Raw genomic sequence first — 22643 nt, 5'->3', positions numbered from 1 at the left:
AAGTACAGAGAATGTCGGAAGGAGTTGCATTGTGTTTTTGTAGACTTAGAGAAAGCATATGGCAGGGTGCCTAGAGAGGAGTTGTGGTATTGTATGAGGAAGTCAGGAGTGTCAGAAACATATGTAAGAGTGGTACAGGATATGTACGAGGGTAGTGTGACAGCAGTGAGGTCTGCAGTGGGAGTGATGGATGCATTTAAGGTGGAGGTGGGGTTACATCAAGGATCAGCTCTGAGCCCTTTCTTATTTGCAGTGGTGATGGACAGGTTGACAGACAAGATCAGACAGGAGTTCCCGTGGACTATGATGTTTGCAGATGACATTGTGATCTGTAGTGACAGTAGGGAACAGGTGGAGGAGACCCTGGAGAGATGGAGATATACTCTGAGAGAAGAGGAATGAAGGTCAGCAGGACTAAAACAGAATATATGTGTGTGAATGAGAGGGAGGATAGAGGAATGGTGAGGATGCAAGGAGTAGAGGTGGTGAAGGTGGATGAGTTTAAATACTTGGGGTCAATAGTTCAGAGTAATGGTGAGTGTGGAAGACATGTGAAGAAGAGAGTACAGGCAGGATGGAGTGGGTGGAGAAGAGTGTCAGGAGTGATTTGTGACAGACAAGTACCAGTAAGAGTGAAAGGGAAGGTCTACAAGAGGGTAGTGAGACTAGGTATGTTATATGGGATGGAGACAGTGGCATTGACAAAAGGGCAGGAATTTGAGCTGGATGTGGTAGAATTAAAGATGTTAAGATTTGCACTGGGTGTGATGAGGATGGACAGGATTAGGAATAAGTATATTAGAGGGTCAGCCCAGGTTGGAAGGTTTGGAGACAAAGCCAGAGAGGCATGATTACGTTGGTTTGGACATGTGCTGAGTAGGGATGCTGAGTATATTGGGAAAAAGATGCTAAGGATGATGCTACCAGGTAACAGGAAAAGAGGAAGGACTAAGATGAGGTTTATGGATGTGGTGAGAGAGGACATGTAGGTGGTTGGTGTGACAGAGCAAGATACAGAGGACAGGAAGAAATAGAAACAGGTGATCTGCTGTGGCGACCCCTAAGAGAACAGCCAAAAGAAGATGATGATGATGATGACTTGTTATTGTTAAAATTAAAATGTTTTCGGGTTCTGAAAGTTATCTATAAGATATTGCAATGTGATTATAGCACCTTTGTCACTGCAATGTCAGACTGCTAAGTAATCATATTTTGAATTACAGGTTTAATTCCGACAAATCTGTTGTTTAGGATTTGTCTACGTATCACTAAATGAATAATGTTTAGGTGTGAAGGGTTTTTTCCTAATGGGGTGGGATTCATGATGATTTATTACACTGTGATATTACCTCTCAGGATTACCTCATTATGAGGAACATTTCTCGGTTTTCAGTTGTAAAAAAGTTAAGTTCCTCACCTTTCCATATTGAAAATTTCTGACACATACTGATTGTTAAGTAAATGTTAAGGTGATAGCCATGAGAAATTATGCTGATTCTTTTATTTGTCTAAAAAAGGTTTTATATTGATAAAGTGACACATTCTAACATGCTGTGAACCTTCTAATTGAAGTTGTTTATAAGCTGTTGTGAGATACAGTGTTCACATTTTGGATGTGAAATGTTGAGAGCTATGCTGCAGACTGCAGTCTTTACTAAATGACATAGCTCTGCTATAGATATCAAAACACTCATGTCTAGGCCTCTCAATTTCATATGCTAATATAATGCAGTGAACATTGGATTGCTTTTTAGACCACATAAACTGCCCAGTCTTCACTACCTAGGGGCTCCCTATAGATATATACATATATATATATATATATATATATATATATATATATATATATATATATATATATATATATATATATATATATATATATATATATATATATATATATATATATATATATATATTTTGATATATCTATCAATCTATATATATATATTTTGATATATGTATATATGTGCATACCTTTCCATCAAAGTAGTTCCTTTATCCAAGGGTGAGAAAATTAGTGCAATTGATAAAAATATAGCTTGTCAAACTTTAACAGATTTATAATATTGAGATTGTGGTACAGTGGGGATCAGAGAATATGCAGGATTATGGGACAATATATTTGTTGTGAGTATGTATTCCTGCGCCATTAACAATCCACAGGGCATTATTATAGCATAGTGTTCAGTAAAGACAACTTCAAATATTAATCTTGGAACAAAGCTAACATTATCATAAGTACATCAAAAAGTATGATGTTTGACATATATAGATATAGGCACACACACACTCACACACTCTTTCCTGAATTGATTGCGTGAAATAAAAAACTCATTCAAACCTCCTTGTTACATTCTCTAACACAACTAACACTGTACTTGCACATGGTATTCTTACAAATAAACCATAAGGATGCAGTGAAGTCTGAAGACAGATGCAAATACCTGGTTATGTTGCAGAATTTATAAAGTGATATGATGTACTCCCCGTGTACACATAGTTTCACCTTGGTGTTTGAGTTTCCTGCAACATCCCAAAGGAAAGCTGTAGGTAAACTGACAAGCATTCAGATTAACTGCAAGGATGAATGGACATGTGCACGCCACGCGTGCTTATATGTCCTGCAACAGACTGGCATCCTGAATGGGGTTAGGTTCTTGAGATGGGGTCCAGCTCCCCAGTGAACTTGAAATGGGTAAAGTAGGTAACACACAATGAGGAAATGACCATGCAGACAACCTTCTGTTATTACAATGTGCCAAATATGCATTACGGTTTCCAAATTATAACAATAATTTGATATATGCATGTCCAGAACAAAGATGTCAAACCAAAGCTACATCGTAGTTTTAGCAGCAGCTGACTTTATCATGCTTTGCAAATCACTGCGGCATGATTTGTGAGATCTGCGAAAAAACGTCCTACTGTCCTATTGATCAGACATCTCTATGGAGGAAAGTCAGATATCTAGGTTACTTGCATCTTGACCTTTCACATTGATGCTCATATTTTTATAACTCTAGGAATTCAAGCAGATCTTTTGGAAGAGATGCATTTAATTAATTTTAGGCACACATGAGAATGCAATATACATTTCAAGTTATTACACACATTACTTTATACAACTAAATCAGTTAAAAACCCCAGACAGGTAAAACAACAGTGACCATGTCATTTAACAACCACTACACATATCATCTCATAATGTAGTGAAAATAACATGATTTTTGAGCAGACCATGATTCCCTTGGCAGAATATACAGTATCTAGGGTACTGTAGGGAAAAATACTACCTCCTTTCAATCCAGTACTAAGCAAGTGCACTATGTAGCTGGCTATAGGTAACACCTGGCATTTTTTACCACCCTCCCTCCCTTCTACTATCACCAAATTTGCTAGACACATGTTCTCAAGCATTATTTTATGACTATTATATTCCCTTACATATTTATCTGTTGAGTGGCAGATGTCAGTCAAAATGTTATTGCATCCACAACAAATCAGACTGTTATAATGTAGTACAGAAAGCTCTGTACATTAAAACATGTACACATGTAATACAACTGATAGTAAGTTGGGAGCAACATACTGTTTTACAAGCACACCTTTTTGTTTTGCTACTTGTTCATACTCTGTTTAACTGTAAGTGTTATGTTTGCTTTTTAATCACTTTAACATGTTTTTTCTGTTTGTTTTATTGTATATTTAGTAAGATTAGTTTGGTGGAAATTTTGACAGTGGGTGCAGATGATTTGCTTACTCTCTCTATATATATATATATATATATATATATATATATATATATATATATATATAATATATGGATCTACTTTCAGTCAATGAAAGTACAATCCACGGAATTACACTTACCTGATCACAGTCCACCAAAACACCACCTAAACAAAACAACAGACTGCTGAAATCCTTTGCAAGGGAAAGGAACCTGTTGATTACCATGCAAACTAAACAATCCGGAAAGCAGCCTAGCCCAGCAAAGTGGGGGCTCCACCACTCTGCACCACCCCTACTTAAATATACCAACTCCATGATCGCACTATATGGAGGGAGAACACAGTTCACCATGGTGGTCAAATGGTTCCTTTCCCCTGGGAAAGGATTTCAGCAGTACATTGTTTCATTTGCATGGTGTTTCGGTGGATTGTGATCAGGTAAGTGAAATTCAGTGGATCGAACTTTTGTTGATTGAAAGTAGATCCATATATGTGTGTGCATGTGTGTGTGTGTGTGTGTGTGTGTGTGTGTGTGTGTGTGTGTGTATATATATATATATATATATATATATATAAACAGTCTATTTTTTGTATTTAAATTTATAGTGGTGTAAAGATTTTTATACTTAATTTTTATTATTTTACTTGTTATTGTTAAATGTTATGGGGTTCTTCCTAAATAAACTTGGGATTGATTGTTTAATTGATGGAGGATTATATATATAAGGATGGGAGATTTTACTATTGATTATAACCCGATGAAGCGCACCGGGATGGTGCGTGAAAGCGCTTGTTCTTCCTAAATAAACTTTGGTTTGCATCGTGGTGGTTCCTTGCAGTTTTTATGTTAAATGTTATGTGGTCTTGTAAGTTATCTATAATATATTTTGATCACTGTACATATTTTATTCCTTGGTCAGAGAGACATGTAATCATATTTTGAATTATGGGTTTAATTTTTACAATTGAGCAGTTTAGAATTTGTTGTCTTGTCAGTATGTGAATAATACTTATGTGTAAGAGGCTTTTCTAATGGGGTGGGATTTAGGAAGATGTTTTGCACCATTTAAAACATTCTATCTGGCATTTGGCAGCATCTTCCTCTCCGTCAGCCTCTACCTGCCCCTACATCTACAGTTCTGGTGATACAAGTTCACTATTTCAGGGCATTTACTGCTTTACTGCCTGTACAATGTAAAGGTACTGTCTGTTTTACTTCTATTCTATCTTTTTCACCTGAGCACCATACCTTACAATATGACTCATGGAACTGTTATTTTAATGGTCCTTTTGTGAGATACTTGTTATTTTTCCATTACCCGCCTTATAGCTTTTCACCAATAATAGCTAATCCTCCCTAAGTATACTGCTAACTAGATTTCTGTTTACCTTAGTGCAGACTGATTAGTCAGCATTAGTTTCCTGCTTTAGTGTAGCTGTTGGTTCTTTTTTCAACTTGTTCCTGACCTTGCCATTTATTGCACAAATGTTTCCATTGTATTTTAAACTATAACGGCAATGTTAAACTGACTATATGCTCTTGGGAAATACAATTGTGATATTGGATTAATGTTCATTGCATTCTTTATTTGGAAAACTGCATTGCATTTATTTTTATTTGTGCTTTATTAATGACTGTGTTTTGCTATCACTGTTCAACCTTTATCTTAAATGAGTGTTTTATTGTTTGTGCAATGATTATTACAGTATTGTTAACACAGATTACTTGTACCTACATTCTCTCTATTCAAACATTCTACTGGACTAAACGCATAGCTTGTTTTCTCTGCCTCCTCTGTTTTCTTCTCCAGTCTACCTATTTCTCCTGTATATTATATCCCTGCTACCCCTTCTTGTATTTTTATACACCACTATAGCCACTTAATATGTACTGTCCATAGCCTTAATCTAACCTTACCTTCTTCCGCTTTTTATGAATATTTGCCCGTTTAACTGCCCTATGCCCTAAAATATACTACCAAGCAGAGCTACCCATGATACCTGTTCTACTGCTGCAAGGAAACTTTTGAATCTCCAGGAATCAGAAACTTAATGTATGTTTGAGCTTGAATTTATTCTTGAGTTTATTGACCAATATACTGCAGTGCTGTACATTTTAATGGCTTCTTCTATACCACCAGAATTTGCAGCTCCCCCATCACTTGCTCTCTTGTATCTCCCGGACCTCGAGACTACTTCTTTAAGTTATAAATTATCCTGACTTATTGAACAACATATCTATTTTCTATCTAAAAGAATATAACATTTTCCTATACACGCTATTAATTACATCTACTCTGAATAATACTCTGTTTGACCTGCATATTCAAACATATTCCAACTCTGGCTTTTTTAACTGGTATTGTATTTCTGCTACTTACACTCCTTAGCCTTGCCTATAACTTCCCTCTCTATTTGATTTTAGTTTTAAATAATTGTTGTCATAGGTTGCCTTGAACTTAGTGACTACCTCTTGCAAGCAGTTCCAACCAAGAGTGTATACCCAGTTCTTTCTCCCTTGCTATCATCAGGCTTACTCCACTCCCCTACCCTACCTCCAATCCCACCCACCCTACTTCCATTACATTTATACCTACCATAACTCCTCCCCTAATTATTCCTTATCCAATCCCATTCAGTCTCCTATTTTTCTATAAACAACCCTCCACATGAAATAATTACCTTCCACAGCAAGCTATATCCTATATTAACATTATACTGCTCTATCCCATTGCCTACTCTAAGCTTCCCTTTTTTCATACTCCTATCTTACCATTCCTCATTATTACTCTTTATCTTTCACACTACAAAATGTCACAAATCATACATTTTACTATCTTTATCACATCCATATCTCTAACTCTCATACTACTCACCCACACCTCTTCCCTCAAAATCACACAAATAAATTAAACTCTAAATTCATCCACTTTTTTATACAATCTAAGAAAACATGCAGATATCTTTTTTGCACTATATCAGCCAGCCTAATCAAGCCAAATATTATACACTTTTCAAAACAAAAAATCCTATAATTCCATATTGAATCCTTTTCACAGTTTTACACAAAATTGAAGCATTGTATAAAACCTACTCACCTTAACTAATACGTCCTCACCACCTCAAGCTATCTCAGTGTGGGGACATCCACCACAATCCTGGATCACCTCATACTTTCACCTCTCCTCAACCCCCTTCCTCAAAAAATCTACTGCTAGATGCCCTAAACATGCATAGCATCTGCATCAAAATAACTGAATTTCATTCATGACTAACACAGCACTCCCCAGACATATTAGCTGTTACTGAAACCTGGATAAAACACACAACCAAGACACCAAAATACTGCCACAAATATTTAACATACTAAGAACCAATAGAACCCATAAAAAGGCAGGAGCCACCAACTCCTGAAATTTAGTAACATTGAAATTCTCTTATCATCTCTACACAAATATTCTAATCCCATTGCACTTCCTAATATCTTAAGTGATCATTTGCTGCATATACTTATAGAATCACCCTTCAAAAGACCAAATTCCACATCTGCAAAACTTCCAGAAACTTAAGAAACTTTAATGAACAACCTTTTAATAACATATTAAAATCCTTCAACTGGTCCATATTAAAAACTTTACCACTAGATAATACATTCAGCCACTTCAATAAACTATTTTTAGACACCCTTAACAACTTAGCCCCTCTCAGGACAAAAAGAACAAAATCAAACCATGCACCCTGACTAACCAAATCCAGAAAACAAATACAACAAATCAGAGACAAAGCATGGGAAGATTGGCAAAAGAACAAAAAATTATACACATCTTTAAAACTATATGCAACTATGAAATAAAGCAAAAAAAATAGTAAATGTTGATAAAAACAATGCTTCTCACAACAATTATACAACCACGAAAACAACCAAAAATATTTGGGAAAACTATATCATCACTTCTTACCCCTGGGTCCACACAAAACCCATCACTAATCCAGATAAAACACCAAACCAAATAGCAGATATGTTTAATTCCCACTTTACTCTTACCACATACTCTGTAACTAATTATTATTGATAAAGTCTAACTACATAGATATTCTCACTCCTTTCCTCTCTCAAACATCCAACAAAACCACTACAACTTCTTCTAATCCTCACCAGAATACTTCTACATCCAATACTCAATCTCCTCTTTTCTGTCTATAACGTGTATCTACTACATTAATATGTAAATTTCTTCTCAAATTAATACCTTGTTCCCCTTCCTTTGACAATCTCCTGGCAGAATATTTAAAACTTCCTGCTGAAGTAATTGCTTATTCTGTCAGCATTCTTCTAAACTGATCCATCATTGTGTCCCAAGTCCCCATCCTTAGGAAGAGATCTATCATAACTCCACTGCACATAGGAGGAAAATCTAAAAAACTAATTATTGACCTATCTTTATCCTAGTTACTCTATCCAAACTGCTCAAAAAATGTATACTTATGCAACAACTGAACTACCTTATGCATAACAATCTTCTTAGACCCACCCAGCATGGCTTTAGACCAGCACACAGCATGACAACTGCTCTTATCTCCTTTATGGGTATAGTTAACAAAGCTAGAGACTCTGTCCAAATAACTTCTGTCATTGATAGGACTGCTGTACAGTTTATTCTAGCACTTAATAGTTAATATATTCTGCATAGTGTGATTTTTATTCGCTTGTGTTAATAAGTAGTGTTCTGCATACTAAGTTTTGTTTTACTAAACAGTGACATTCATTGGTGGTTGACACCTTCTTAGTATTCATGTTGCATTATTATATTTTGAACGCACTGCCCTATTCTTTAGTCTGATGAAGTTCCGATATAATAAAGGAATGAAAGCTAATCATACAGGCGTGCAGTTTGTTCATTCATTTTATTTTTATTTTTTTATTATTTTTGTAGTAGCAGAAGTTATTTTTATTAATATATATATATATATATATATATATATATATATATATATAAATAACCTATATAGTGCACTGGTGGTGTTTTTACAATGTGCAACCCTGAAGTGTTCTAGTATCCTGGCTTTGAAGGTACAAAAAGGTTTTCCCTTGTAAAATGCATTACATGAGCACAATAACAAATAAAATACCCATTCACAATCACAAGCAATTGAATATCTCTCATGAGAACTCTCCCTGGCCCTTAAAGAGGAGAAACTCTGATTTTTAACACTAAATTGACAGGTTTTGTATTTTCTAAAGGGAAAACAACCCAGCAACATATCTCCTGTAAGTAAAACTTGACTGTTATCTGAATGTTGGTACTTGTGATAGTGACCTCTTCACAGCTTCCTATGGCCAAAAACCTGACCAAGTTGTACAATTTCCCTATGCTTTTCCAAAATTGTTCAGTAACCTGCTTTCTCTATAGTCCAATGCCATTCCCTTTGTTTTTCAAACCATGTCCCCATTCCTTGTACTTGCATACCACTGCTATACAAATCCCTCATGGTCATTTACTTTTCCATTTTGTTTGTCCTTCACCTCTAAGACTGAGATATGCTAGTGAGTAACCCATTACACATTTTTCTTTTTCCCCCTGTTCTTATTCATGCCTTGATTATGCCATCCTTAGTAATGGGCGCATTTAGTAGTTTACAAAGAGTATCTGTCTACCAGCTCTCCTCCCTGCCTTGTCCATCTAGATGGCTTGTAAGTTGATATTAATATGTTTCTCTTGCCTGTGCCTGTCCTTTTCCTCTTTTTTTTTGCCTAAACCTTGATCTCAACCTTAACCCAGAATGCCACCCATTCCATCTATGCTTCCTCTGTCCCTCCACATGATTTCATATCATTGCGCTGCCATGACATTATTGATAATACTTCTATGACTTCCTAAAATTAATTAGGATAATTAGAATTACTTCCCAGGCCTCTGTGAAAAAAGTGGACACGATCCATTCATTTTTTTTCTGGTATTGAAAAATATCCAATTATCTTATACTAACAGATTGGGATTAAGATAATCCTAGCATGTCTGCATATTCTGCTGTTATAACTGCTTGCATCACTGCCATCACTTTGCAGATTAACAGGATTAGATACAGTAGTATAATCCTCTAACCTCTGTCCATAGTCTCCAGCTCTTCCTTACTTAACATGACCTTTTTTCACTTTGCAGCATTTTCTTCAGCATCTCTCTCCTTGCCCCATCCTCCTCCATACGTTGATGTTTTGGCCTCCTTCTTCCTATCCATCTTAGTTTAAAGGAATGATTAGTTTGATATCAATCATTCTGTTATCATCACTGTCATCAGAAAGCTGATATATAGCCTCACTCTCCACTGAAATCCTCCTTTTTCCATGTCCTTGTCTCTTTTCCCACAGTACTTAACCCATTCTCCATCCCTCACTTTCAAAGAAAGCAGTTGCAGAACATGAACAAGGTGAATGTATTTCTTATAATAAAGGAATCTGGCAGTAGCCATCCTAGTGTAATCCCAATCCTAGTAATGTAGTCCCCTTCCATAGCAATCCAAGCAAACACCCACATGTGACATGCAAGCCTAATTGCTTTGTTTAAACTGTCTGTTTGTACTCCATGCATGCTAGCACAGCATTCCACTGCATGATATTTGGAGACATTGCAAAAGCGATAAAGTGATACTGTGCAAGAGGCACCACTGTGTCGTCTGCACTGACTGCTATGAATGAATGCACGTATTACCTATCTGACCATGCCGTGATGCCTGTTACAGAGTGTCACCACACAAGCATGGTAACTCTGGTAACTCCGGTTATTCTATGGTAACTTTGCTCTCTGATGCTAAATGGTCTTATGAAGATGTTTCCCAGTAATGTTTGTGCAGCTAAGGCTAGATCACAGAAGTCTTATGGGTCTATATAATAATCTCGAAGTCTGACAATATCGAATACGATATCGTTGACATGAGAATAGCGAAAATGCACTACATCGAACGTTTAAACAGAAAATCTCAGTAAGGGGAGATTTCCATTTAATTCAATGTAGTGCATTCTCAGAATTGGTATATTTAAGTAGGGGGGGTGCAGGGGGGCTTGCCCCCTTGCCTACACACTATTTAGTTTTTTTTTTATTTAGTTTTTTTTTTTTGTGTGTTTCGATAGTTTAAGACTTCAATCACTAAAGTTCGTTCTTTAGTGATTCGAAGTTTTAAACCTTCGAGATTATAATAAAGACCCAAGTCTTACAACAACTATATATCAACATGGTGGCCTTAAGTAATGTCTGACATTACTGGATTCTGACATAAACTGTGTTATGATTGTGTGATCATCACACAATCATAACACAGTTTATTTCAGTCCTATTCAATATATTTGTGTTTAACAGTCAAAGAATTATCATTGCTTACTTACCATCATCTTCATTCAGACTTTTCGATTGATGTTTGTGTGTTTTGTGATTCTCAGCACTCTTGACTACTTCTGTTGAAAAAAAATATTAAATTAATGTGAGCCACGCATGGATATGTGCAGTGAAATACACATATACTGCCAGAGTAGCAATAACAACTTCACTTGTGTAGGTACTACAGAACCAGCAATGCTGTATTAGGACAATAGATGTAATAGGCTGCCAAGTACATAAGACAGTGAAAATACCATGATATTTGTATAGACCATTATGCTTTTGGCAGACAGTACAAGATGTAAGGGTTATAGTTGACATCACATCCCCACCCCACAACGAGAAATGCTTTATGTACAGACAGGGTCCTACTTATGATTATCAGCTACATATACCTCTCTCTGTCACTCCAGCAACCATAGGAGGCACATGCCTTAAAGCACTGCTTTATGACTGCAATGTTCAGTTACATATTCCACTGGCACACAGATGAGAAGCAGCTGCAGTATTATGCTCACAAGCCTCCTACCTTAAAAACGGTTACGCAATATACTACTTGTAGATGGCACCTGCAGTTCCATTAAAGCCACATTGCTGAATGTAATTCCAATTACAAAACAAGTAACAAAAACTATATTTGATGATCTTGTCTTCTTGTTTGGCAGATCTGCTGCACTCCTGCTACTGGGAAAATATTTGGGGTGCTGTACCATGGAGGAGTGGGGGGCACTGCCTCATTGCATTAGTTTGTATTCTACAAGTAATTATTATCCAAGCAACTTGCCAAATGTCCCCTCTGAATTCTCTGCATCAGTGTGCCAAACTTTCTAAGTTTGTAAGAGCAATATTTAGAAATTGTTGTATTTTTTGGTCTTTGTTTGCCCCCCCCCCCCCAATTATATATGGCTTTGTCCAGATTTCTTGCTCTAAGAGATTGAGAGGTATGAGGACACCTTCAAGACTGCAGCACTCCCCCTTTAAAGTACAAGACAGTATCAGCACTCCATCTACATGTTGTGGGATTAGAACCCACAGCCTTCTGCATCAAAAGCAAGTAGGCTAGATATTGTGCTACTAATACTACTTTTTAATCCTATAGCACAAACAGTGATGACCATTTTCTAAACAAAACAGTTGCACATTGGAAACAGACTAAGCATGAGCAGCAGAAGCCTTCTCTTCCCTTGAAGCACATTCTTCCTTGAAAATGCACTGAGACTCACTTCCTTGAAAATGCATTAAGACTCATATTTCTTGAATAGTCTAGAAGTTGGTATAACAAATTCAGGCTCTTCTCTCCTGTAACTAAGGTAAAGGGTTTGAGCCTGAGTAAAATTAACTAACCTGCCATCCCTAACTAGGACATTACACACACACACACACACACACGCACACGCACACGCACACACGCACACACGCACACACACACACACACACACACACACACACACACACACACACACACACACACACACACACGTCTTCATGCTGTACTTAAAATGTCACCATTATTTAACAGCCAATACCAGCCACAGTACTTTGAATTTTTATTCTTTTATCAGCCAGGTAAGCCCTCTAAGCCAAAGGTAACCTTGGAGCATTGACTAACTGGGGTTAATTATATAGTAGATTTAAAAACCATTGAACTTGACTAGAACTTCAATTTGTAAAATGCAAAATTAGAAAAGTTTACAAAAATGCAGCATCACTGAATTTCAGATGTCAGTAGGAACATTAAAACCTTTATTTTAAATGCTTGTCTTTTTTAAATGACACAATCCACATGATAGACAAAAATGTCTCTTCACATGATTGAGCAACTTTGACCAAAATGGATGACTGTTTACTTGTACACACCAAGATTTAAAGCTTAAGTCAAAGGGTTTCCTCCTTTTATATTTTAATTTTTTTATTTCTTATACATAAATCATGGGCACAACCCTTTTCCATGCAACAATTACTAATGCACCTAATGTTCCTTTGGCTGAAATTTGCTAGGGGCATGGGATGGTATTTCAGCAAAGTAACTTCTGCTTGGTGAGTTTGTTTGATCCTCACATTGTATATAACACAAAATGAATTTCATACCTGCCTGGAAGGAGGTCCTCTGGAAGACAAGAATTAATTTCTGTCAATTAAATAAATCCAGTTAGGCTAACCTAGCCAGTTTCAACGATCCCTTCAGTATTCAGTATTAAGCAGACAAATGGGTTGAGTACACAAGTAAGGTATATCATTATTAAATAAAAGTTCTGTATCTCATGCTAACAGAAAGAGACAGCCTAGATAGTAAAGGGAAGCTGCAAATGAGTAAATAATCTTGCCAGAAAGCATCAGAGTAGCAAACACCTTCCTTTAAGTTGCAAATAAGAATCTTCAGAAAGTTTTGCATAAAACTACTCACAAAAAAATAAACCCATATATTTTAGATATCTCAGCTCTGAGAACTTATGGACAGATGGACACTAGAATGGATGTGAACACAAAGCAACAGCACACTGAAATGGAGGTTCTACAATAGTTATTAGTATGTGTTTCATAGTGACTTAAAAGCATACATCTGCACTTGTGTTTGTGTGTGTGTGTGTGTGTGTGTGTGTGTGTGTGTGTGTGTGTGTGTGTGTGTGTGTGTGTGTGTAAGGTCATGACACTACTATACTCCTTACCAGCAAGTACTGCACAGATAAACCATAAATTAAGTTAATGACTAATGCCAACATTTTTAATATGCCAGCATACCATTAACATAAATAATGGTTTGGGCATCTAAAGAAAATCATTAAACTACACATTGATAGAAAAAGCTGCTTCATACTTTGTGTTTTCATCTTATTTCCCTAAATATGGCCTTGAGTTATGGGGGCAGAAAGATGGTGCCCTTTTTCCACTAATGTGACTGTGACATATTGTAGCTCTGTAGTTTGATTTTTAGGATTAAGTATAGCAGGAGGTAAACTGCCAGTTTTATCTTTTTTTGCATGTTTGTATTTTGACAACAGTAACCTTGTCTAAGACATAGCCAAAGGCCACAATTTGGTCTTCCAATTTTTTTCCATAATGTCTGAAGTCCTCTGACTGATGACAGTTATCTAGGAGATCTGCTTTAAGCTGCAATTAAAAATCATTCTTTTTTTTTTTTCACTTTACTGTGTTTTTCAGTTGCATGTCTGATAAGGGAATCCTGATCTTGATAAAGCCTCTAGACAAAATGACACTTCTTTTGCTTTGAGCTTTTGGCAGGATCAAGAAATAAGTGATATGTTAGTGCCCATCATACCAACTGATCTGTAATAGTGCTTCTCCACTGGATAATGAAAGCTGAGAAACCTTCCTTTGGTACATTTTTTTCTGTAACCAATTTCCATACCTGATGACATGTGCTCCTCCCACAGCACAGGATTTGAGTGAGTACATCTGTGTATATTTATATACCTGAAATACATACATGACCAAACATTACTAAGGTGGGCATAAGACTTATCCAGCAACAGGTTACTGTAGTTAGAGTAAAAGACAGACATTGCGAAGAACCCTCTCAAGTGTTGTCTGACATGGACATGACTCATGTATCTTTTATAGTTTATTTTGAAGGGCTATCTACAATGACAACCAGCTGGCAAGACTCCCAAACTATATTATAATAAAGTCCCATGAAGCCTGGAGCTAGATACGTTCAAAAAAGCTAAAGCTCCATTTTCTAAATCTTGAAATACAGGTGTGCCACACCAGGCCTGACTACTGGAATCAGGATGCAAATAACATGCTGTACAAATCTGTGAAATGAAGGCCTGTTGGCTGCAGCAAAGATGTCTGCAAGGGAGACATTCATGACGCAAGTAATGTAAGCAGCCATACCTTTGAAAGGGTGGACTTTGAGTATACTGGCCATATGGCAGGTAGCCATTGGATGAAAAAATGCAATGCACTGAAGTTTCCTTTGAATAAGATTTCTTCTTGCTGTTCTTCCTTTCACCCTATATAAATTCAAGGGAATTTTCTACACTAAGCCCCTCTCTACTCCTGCACCAACCTGCTCTCTGATTTCATTTCTAAATCTACCAAAATAGATTTAGCTGACTCTCAGTTGACTGTAAGGATGTAAATATTGCTAATTATGTTAGTACCTAGTTAAAAAAAAATGTTGTTTTGCACTGTTCTTACTATGTATACTTGCAATTCACATCTTCCTGACTGTTTGTACATTTCTATTGTATTTTATCTCATGCATTTGTAACCTTGATTGTACTGCCTTTGGAGCCTTTCTCCCCAGGCCTCCACTGAAAATGGGTACTTCATGGTCCAGTGGACTTCCCCGGTAATCAAACTGAAAATAAATAAAATAAAATAAATAAGAGTTTCTAAGGTACAGCTAGAAACTCTTCTCAGAAAATGAGACTTAACAGCTCGTCCATTTTTGTGAGCTAATGCACCCTCTTTAGGTAATACCTGAGACAGCAGTACAACACCCTTTATAATAAATAATAAATGACCTAAAAGAACAGTAAAAACATTATTAACGCACATTAAGCACTTTCATCTTATTCAGTATTTTAAGAGTTCATCCATTGATTGGAATTTGCCCTAGGAAATGGCAATCTGAAGAGATGGTACAGTAAGCAATGAATAGTGGCAGGACATCTATTCAATCCATGTGAAAGACAATATACTGTTCTCACCGAATTAGCACTTGTGACTTTAATATTATGTGGATGGACTTAATGACACTAAAGACTAAAAGAAAACTTTAAAAATGACAAAGTTACTGTTTCAGAAGCAAGGCAGACAAATTTGTGATTTATGAAATTTAAGGCACAAGGAGTTACCAGATTCTTCAAACAGCAGGTATAAATGCAACATTTGTTTGAAGAACTCTTTCCCAAGCTTGTGCTGAGCATCATTGTGTGAGTCTGAACCACATCACAATGTGCATGTCTGGCTGCATGTTTGCTTGTCTCTCTGTCTCTTGCTTGCAAAAGTGATCGAATATTTAAAGACTGCAAATTGCTGGGCTTTTCATTCACTTCACCCACTATAGTGGCATCTTGGAGTTGGCATATGAGATGTAGGTGGTATGGGGGAAGAAGTCTTGAATGATTTTTGTTGCTCAATTTTTTTTTAACTTGTTTGATCAGTACAGTTTCAAACACATTTCTTTGAGTACTTTGTATTGAATGTTTTTGTATTCGAGGACCTGTAGTAGATTTATATGCAAACATATATATATGTATATATATATATATATATATATATATATATATATATATATATATATATATATATATATATATATATATATATATATATATATATATATATATATATATATATATATGTATATATATATATATATATATATATATATATATATATATATATATACAGTATACATACTATATATATATATATAGAGAGAGAGAGAGAGAGAGATCTACTTTGAAAGGTTGAACCACATATAATCGAAATCCATTTTCATAAGACGAAAATTGTGAAAACTTAAATACCCAAATGGTGAATTTTTCCCAGGGTTACATAAACACTTGCCCAACATGCCCTTTTCTCCACTATAGTGCAATCCCAGAGTTGGTATATAGAGCTGGGGGGGGGGGGGGGTTGGGGATGCAAATGGTTAAGAACAAAAAATAATTCAAAAAGGTTTTCTTTACTTACCTTATGCATCGCGATACTTCCTGGTTGTTGGCCAACTATGTTCATTCTTAAGCATTTTAGAAACATTAAGCTTTCTCTGTCTAACACTTGACTAGAAGTCATTCACTGTATTTTGTTTTTGATATGCAAACATAGATTTTATATATATATATATATATATATATATATATATATATATATATATATATATATATATATATATATATATATAAACATTAGTAGGGGGTGTGAAGGGTGCTGGGGAGGCAAAATAGGTTTCATCATTTTGTGTTCAACCAAATGGAATGGAACCATTATGACACAAACCTTCATATGTATACATACATTTTTATTCTGTTTTAATTAATTTTGTTTTTGACAAAATGAACAAGGAACCAGCATGTGACTGTGCAGCTAAAAAAAACAAAAAAAAAACAATTAACACAATGAAGTTCACTTAGTAAAACTTGGTTAGCTTAAGTAATAATCACAGTCTCAAACTTACATGAGCTTCCTTGTGTAGAGTTTCAACTCTACTAGTATGTCACCGAAATTATTCCTGAAGATGCCAGCTAGTATTAAAGTTTAGCTGCTCTAATTTTTAGAATGAGGGTAGCAGATGTGCATTCATAAACAAGGGAGTGTTGTAGCATTAAGTCTTAGTTGCCGTATTAGCTCTTTTCTCTCTAATTCTATTTGCCATGCACCACCCCTGGGAGAGAAAGGAACAGTTTCCAAGATACCAAACTGTACTTCCAAGGGACTGGGCTTGGCAATTCCTTAAATGCACCAGAAATGAGACTTAAGAGGTGAAGTGCATTCAACCCACCCCTCCACCCTACTGTTGCTATTTTTGAAAAAAAAAATGCAGCAGTGAAATGCATAGTCTAGTTACAAATCATAAGAATAGGTATTACAATCTAACTAAGGAAGAAATACTACTTCTGAACACACACAGAAATGACAAGTTGCTGAGATTTATGTTGCCAGACAAGGGTGATGGTTTAGCCATAGTGGACTGGATGTCTTATAGTAACAGCATATGTAATGTATTATACAATAATGATAGATACAAAATAATATTTAGAAATGAAATAAACAATGCCTACAAGAAAATGAAATACTTGTTTGAGGATTCTTTGATGTAGGGAGCCATTAATGAGAAACTGTACGATTTTCTCATTAATAAACATCCATTTATTCCAATGGCCTTTGGAATACCTAAAACACACAAAGATGTGATGGACCCCTCTTACCAACTAATAGCATCTGCACATAATTCCATTGCATTTCCATTAGGTGTATTTGTTGACTGCATTTTGAAAAATTCCATGCACCCAGTTAAACATATTCTAAGAGGCTCATGGGATTTCCTTACTAAAGTTAAACATGAGTATTTTCAACAAAATGTGATAGATGTGATTGACCTTTTCACCTCAGTACCCCACAAGGAAGGTCTGGAATATTTTCATGCAGCTATTCTGGACCTAACCAATCTGGACAACACAATTACAAACTTTATTATGGAAGTTATGAACACCATACTTCATGATAATTTTATTAACTTTGAAGAGAGTTTTTCAGACAACTAAGAGGCATTGCCATGGGTGCAGGTTGTGCCCCCATGTACGCTAACTTCATTATGTATACCTGGGAACATATTTTTGTCTTTAACTCTGAGTAGAATGACAAATGCTTTGTATCCCTTCATATTTTGGATGACATATTTATTCTCTGGAAAAACTAAGAAACATTTACAGAAGACTTTTGTACTTATATTAACAACACAACAACTTTTCACAAATTCACCTACACGTACTCTGACTACAAAATTAATTATCTTCATGTCACACTTTACAAACATTTGGATCCACCATTTTCAGGAAACCAACATTCTCAAACAGTTACTACCCATGGCACACTAAAAGAAACATTTTCAAAGGGGGTCAGAGCTGCTAGGATGTGCTCAGATTTTGTGAACTTCAAAGTGGAGGTAAGCAAGCTGATCTGTATGTTTACAGAAAGAGGTTACCCTCAAGACCTTTTGAAAAAGTTAGGCACTGAAATTATTATTGGCTGGAAGAACAAATACAAACCATTATTAGGGTTAGATCAGACTGTTATCTGCCCCCCCCAAACAAATTCTTCCAAAAACAGCAACTGCATCAATTCTATGGTATTACCTTATGGGTCACTTTGGAAGGAAATTTTAAAAAGATGCTACCCAAAAACGGGTGTATTTTTAAAGGTAACTTGGAGATTTTGTCATTTTTAGGTGATGCACCTAAATGTGTCTTTAAAACAGGCAGGAACTTGAAATACTTACTAGAAAACCCTAGAAATGACCTTTAAAGACATAAAGGAACAGGCACAGAGATATGTGATGCATGCAATCAGTGTTTTCACATTTTAAACAAGAGCAAGGTCGAGATAGGGTCCCACACAACAGAAATCTTTTTAGGTGACAAAAATTGTACATTTACAGGGGTGGTTTATCTCGCTATCCGTGATGGTTGCGGGAATTTCTATATAGGTAAAACTGAAAAACAGTTAAGGAAAAATTATCTATGGACATTTGTATGCTGTCAATAAGAGACACCCCAACAGTGCACTGTTTAAGCATACTTTACTATGCCCTACCTTCACTGGATTTCAGTTTGGTATCTTGGAAACGGTTCCTTTCTTTCCCAGGGGTGGTGCATGGGAAATAAATTAGAGAGAGCTAATATGGCAAGTAAGACTTAATGCTGCAACATTCACTGGTATAAATGAATACACACCTATTACCCCCATTCTAATCAACAGATCATTTAAACTTTAATACTAGCTAGCTCTGTACACTTCCTAGCATTTTACAAGGCACATATTTAAGCCCATTTCCATACTTTGTATTTTAATACTTTTTAAACTTTTTAACCATACAATAAGTCTTTGAATACATTTTTTATGTATTCACACAATTTTCTCCATAGGTTTTTAATATGAATTATATATACGCAGTTCTTGTTTTTTATGAATTTTAGATACGATGATTTTTTTGATATATTAAGACTATTTAACTTTGTATATTTTTTTAACTTCTACTATTTAATTGTAAGTGATGATTAGTCATTTGGTAACTTATTTTAATATTTAATGGAGTTTCAAACTTGTAAGCAACGGTTCTGAAGAAGTCCCAAGGTTTGGGAATAAAATGTGCTAAACTGTATTTATGTTTTTGTTTTTTTTAGTATAAGTGATTTATTTTTGAACTAAGACTGAAATGTGTAGCATTATGTAGGACGTTTCTAAGATACTACTAAGTCTTGGTAAACCTGCAACTTCCTTACTAGTCTATACAGTTTTTGAAGTCACCATTTAGCATTGCTAAGCTGACCTGGTTACTAAAGAATGTTCTACAAGTCCATTTCAGACTGTCAGTACTATTTAAGCCACCCAAGTGTTGCTACATAAGCCTCATTGCATTTGCTTTTTGACAAAATGTCAGAAGGCAACCATATCATTAAGCAATTTGCATACAAAATTATACTACTGATTTTAAGTCACAAAAATATCAAAGGAGTTTAGTCTATGAATGAAACATGCAAATATTAGGCTTTGGGTAGCCCTGTAATTATAGGGAAGAGGCCATGAACATGAAATTGCTACATAGCAAATAATACATCTTTTTAATTTATGTTGCTCGTGCTACAAGATGATGCAATTAAAATGGAGAATTGGGAAACTCCTGAGCTTAAAAGTAATAAAGAGATAATCCTCCCAAAGGTAGCAATATTCTTAATTTTCAAAAATGTTACACATATTTAATTTTATTATATCACAAACAGTTTCATGAAGCTGTGATTTATTTATAAGAAAAACATTTTCAGCTTAATTAATTACCGAGAAAGCAGAAAATAAACAAATGTTGTGGGTACTTACCATAATATTAGGCCTTTGAGGGTAGCTCCAGCAGCAAAAACAGGACCATTTAGCAGTCAGACTTTTTAGGCTTTAAGAATGTTCCATTATGCCAAGCTTCCTTTTTCTTTTCAATTGTTGATCAATAACAAAACAAGGAAGTGAAAATTCAAGAGATTGGGTTGGGAAAAGCCTCCTGGAGCCAGATCCCTACTTTTATATCTACCATTATTTTGCAAAAGTTAATGTACAAAAATGCGGATACTGATTGGAGAAATCGGGGGTTGGCTTAATGCTTAAGATGTTTACCTCACAGGCACAGGATACAGGGTTTTATTCCCACCTTTGCTCATGGGCTGGTTATTGGCTAAGTTTGTAAATGTCTGCAGACTGATTGGCTAGGCATTTGCCTATGATCTTATCAATGGCCCTGTTGAAAATCCAGCATCACCCATAGCAGGAAGTCCAGCCAGTTCCTACTGCTAGAAGGAAAAGTTGTAACCACCACCTTCTCTGCTCCATTAAGTAGAGAAAACCAATCCACACATCAGAGGAGAGGAAAATAACCCCCCCCCCCCATCCTGAAAGGGACACAGTAAATAAAGCAAATTAATAAAATGTTTTAAAAACTCATTTCTGGGATGTAAACAGTGGGATGCATGCATACACCTCAGATTTAAACAGATAAAAAAGTGGCACAAATTACATTTATGCACAAGTGATGGCTTATACATCTCCAGTGTAAGTGCAGTACATTACAGAGCCATATGCAGTCTTGTAAACTGGCAGAAAAAGAGTACACAGACAAGAAGCTTGGCCATATAATACTATTTACAAAAACTAAGCATGCTTTGTTTTAAATAATGGCAATGTATAATAGCAACAATCCACTTTTTTGAGTGAGTAATGTAGTATTTACCCACAGATTTATTTTTTAATTATTGGCTTTACCCTCATGGTCAGACTATAGCAACTGTGGATAACCCCTGCACCACACACACATCCAGAGGACTGGATTATTGCTTCATTATGCAAAGTGCTCTCGACTTTTGTATCTGATATTATAGTGTTACAGCTGCCGGAACTGCTAGCAGAGAGTCCCCAGTAAATTATTTTGGGTGGTGTTTCATTACAATACTTTTTATTCATGGTGGCTCCAAAGGGAGTTCTAGATCTACAGGTCTCATTCAATTTATAAAGAAGACTACGTTCCTGCTGCACAAATGTCATCCATGGAGTTATTGCAAAAGACAACCATGGATAAGTAAGGGCACCAGTCTAAAAGATTGCACAACTGGTTGAGTATAAAGCTCCTATTTTTTATGTAGAAAGTATGTTAGCAACTGAGTTATTTATGAGAGGCATTATTCAATTACTATCTTTCCCTCTCTGCCATTGGCAAAGGATAAAAAGAGTTGATTATCTTTGTCAATGGTTTTATTTATTGAAGTGCATGCATGCAGTGTAGGAGGTCTCCTCTTTGTTGAAATACTGAACAAGGAGTACATGAAGGTGAAATGCTTGATTTGAGGGCATTTCAGTGAATAACTAGCATAAATTGGAATAAGTACACAAGGAATCCCTATTCTTGTGGAAGACGGGGGGGGGGCATTCAAAGGTCCTACAGCTCCAACATTCTTTTGTCTGACATAGCTGCAACCGGAAGCAATACTTCAGCTTAGATGATGATGCTCACTTGAATGGTAACAGTGTGAGTTTCTCAGCTGGAAATGTATGTACCCCAGGGGCAGAGTTGCCTCTAATGAATGCTCTGCATGCCTTGAGTGATTCTAATGCTTGTGACACCTAATGATGAAATTCAAAATGGTAGGCAGTTCTACTTTAATCAAATTGAAAGTGAGACCAGCATCAAAAACTTCTAAGACACAGCAGTGGACCATGGTGAACAGGGTCCAGTAGGGGTCTATCCCTTGATTATTTGTTGTACATATAGCAATCACATCCGCTTATCCCTGTAAGTTTGTTGTGTGAA

At 35.9% G+C, this 22643-nt stretch overlaps 1 protein-coding gene across 1 annotated transcript in view; it reads right to left on the bottom strand.

Moving 5' to 3' along the window:
* LOC122787872 (mucin-16-like) overlaps nucleotides 1-22643 on the bottom strand; it is a 262498-nt gene that overhangs the window by 212673 nt on the left and 27182 nt on the right. The window contains exon 2 of the mRNA XM_044054789.1: nucleotides 11113-11181. Coding sequence (XP_043910724.1) covers nucleotides 11113-11181 — 69 coding nt within the window. The remainder of the gene's footprint in view (nucleotides 1-11112; nucleotides 11182-22643) is intronic.

The sequence above is a fragment of the Protopterus annectens genome, chromosome 13.part0 (genome assembly GCF_019279795.1).
Source record: "Protopterus annectens isolate FY-2018-M chromosome 13.part0, PAN1.0, whole genome shotgun sequence".
NCBI lineage: Eukaryota > Metazoa > Chordata > Ceratodontiformes > Protopteridae > Protopterus > Protopterus annectens.
Note: the sequence above shows the minus strand (reverse complement) of the source record. Positions and strands in the feature narration are given on the sequence as shown.